This window comes from Genypterus blacodes, unplaced genomic scaffold, assembly GCF_046128005.1.
Source record: "Genypterus blacodes isolate CSIRO-AG114 ecotype Tasmania unplaced genomic scaffold, CSIRO-AGI_Gbla_v1 ptg000024l_1, whole genome shotgun sequence".
NCBI classification, from domain to species: Eukaryota; Metazoa; Chordata; class Actinopteri; order Ophidiiformes; family Ophidiidae; genus Genypterus; species Genypterus blacodes.
The window spans coordinates 1,096,218-1,098,404 of NW_027466837.1; the positions used below are offsets into that span (position 1 = coordinate 1,096,218).

At 47.0% G+C, this 2,187-nt stretch overlaps 1 protein-coding gene across 1 annotated transcript; it reads right to left on the reverse strand.

The window, feature by feature from the left end:
- Nucleotides 1–463: 463 nt before the first annotated feature.
- Nucleotides 464–2,187, reverse strand: LOC142992885 (uncharacterized). Its single transcript, XM_076143430.1, has 2 exons — nucleotides 1,928–2,187; nucleotides 464–1,736 (listed from the first exon to the last, which is right to left on the reverse strand). The coding sequence occupies exons 1-2, from the start codon at nucleotides 2,079–2,081 to the stop codon at nucleotides 1,054–1,056; spliced, it is 837 nt and encodes a 278-aa protein (XP_075999545.1). The 5' UTR covers nucleotides 2,082–2,187; the 3' UTR covers nucleotides 464–1,053.

Sequence of the window (2,187 nt, forward strand, 5' to 3'; positions counted from 1 at the left end):
ATTGTATCTGTTGGAAATGAGGCTTCAGGCACTGGAATAAACTCACATTCCAAACATTAGACTCCAGTCCAACCCAAACAAACAACGCAGACCAAACTGAAACCATCGAGTGCTGATTTACTGGAGTTGTCTGCTTGTATTAAAGTTTAGGCATAAACCTTTGGAATGCATTTCTACAAGTTTGAATTCGCATTTTAGTCGTCTACTACAACTACTACCACTACTTGTAATGATAAGAAGAAGAAAGAGGAAGTGGAAGAGGCAGAAAAGGAAACATATTGCTAGCAACACCACTAACAACACTTCTGCTTCAGCAATTATTAGATATACTTTCAAATATTTAAAAAATAGTCTCCACTCCTTCTGTCCTGACTGAGTGCAGGTAAAATAATACTGACTGAATAAACATTAAAAAACATTGTATTAACATAGAAACATTGTAAACATTGAATTTTACATCCTTTAATTCATGACTTACATCCCATACACTTCACACCAGCAGCACTAAGAACAACATCAACTTCCTATTTCAAGGTTACAGAACAAAGATTCACATTTCTGTTGCAAACTGAAGCATAAATGAGCCTGGAGATGAATTAAACAGCTCATGAATGATGTCACTGCACTCACCTGCATTTAAGGCACAACACTTCTAGAAATCACACATTTAGGACATAAAATAAAACGACTTATTGATGATGATTTTAATAATGCGACTGTACAGCCGCACTTGAGTCCTAAATGAATTAATATACAGTATTTACATGACTGCCTCAGTTTGTAGCAGAGACTTCCCTGAACAGCAAAGTTCATTATGGTGCAGTACTAAAATATAACAGCAGGTGGCACATAAGAGCAGAAAAAGGCCGAATTTCACCAAACAACTAAACAAAGACTCCGTCCTATTTTGGACAAATAACAATCAAAGAATGCTTTAAATTTTACACCATTACACGTGTATTCATATCTCATGTGTGTGTTTGTGCCTGTGGGTTTGAATAAACAGGTTGGTTGAGCTTTAAGCAGCCGTATGTTGGGAGGCCGTGTGCCTGTTTACTCCATGTGAACGTTCACTGCCTCAGATATTCGCAGCACAGGGGAGCTGAAGTTGGACGAGCAGGGACCCAAGTTGTGTGTGTTGAGGTAACTGATCTTCTGTTGTCCCTCCCCCGCCGGCCCGTCGTCCAACCCGGCCTCCAGCGAGTCAGGCCCCTGCTGCGGCCTGCCGGGCTGCGGCGGCGGCACCAGGCCGTGCAGGAGGCTGTTCCCCAGATAGGAGTTGCATCGTGCCAGGTTGTCGGTCAGATGTTGCAGGTAGACCTCATCCAGCTGTTTCTCCAACAGGCCATTCAGCACAGAGTTAGACATGGGCTCCAAGCCGGAGCCGGGCAGGTCCAGGCTGATGTTGACCCCGCCTCCCATGACCAGGTATCCCTGATCAGGCGCGGGTGAGCTCTGTGGCTGGTGTTGGGCACCGTGCCCTGGTTGATGCTGTGGAGCAGAGAAGCTGCGCAGCTGAACAGAGATTCCAGACGGACTGTAGGGGATCCGACCCAAGTCGCACACCTGTACGTCTGGGTACTGTTGCAGGAAGCTAAAGTTATCTAAGCCCAGCGAGTGGCCGGCGTCCAGCTGAAGGACGGGTGAGGACCCAGGGATGGAGAGGCCGACCACAGACGGAGACAGAACTCTGGGCCCGTGGGTTTGGGTGGGGCTCAGCTCTTCCTGGTCTGGACCTGAGGACAACACACTCATTAGCTACATCTGAAACTCAGTTTTAGTTTTGGTTCTACATCGTTGCGATCATTTAGTTGCGTTCATTAGGTCGTATTAGCTGAACGAATAATCGACTTAAAGGAAGGTTAACAATGAAAGTTAACATGAAGTCTTTCTGTCTGCTCTTGCGTGAGGAGGAGCAGGATCTTACCTGATTCAGTTGGTCGCAGGCTTACGTTTGAGCCTGAGAACACGACATTGAAGGGGTCCCTGCGGTGAGCTTGTGTGTGTGTTGTGTGTGGCTTGGCGGCAGGGTTTCTCTCCCCGGTGTAAGGCAGCACGCTGAGGAATCCTTCGGACAGCATGACACAGGCTCTCTGTCCGCTCCTGTCCGTCTCTCGCTTCGTTCTGTCTATTGTCTCTGACGGGTGGTTGGTCTTGGAGCAGAGTGACTGCGTGTTCTTTGCAGAT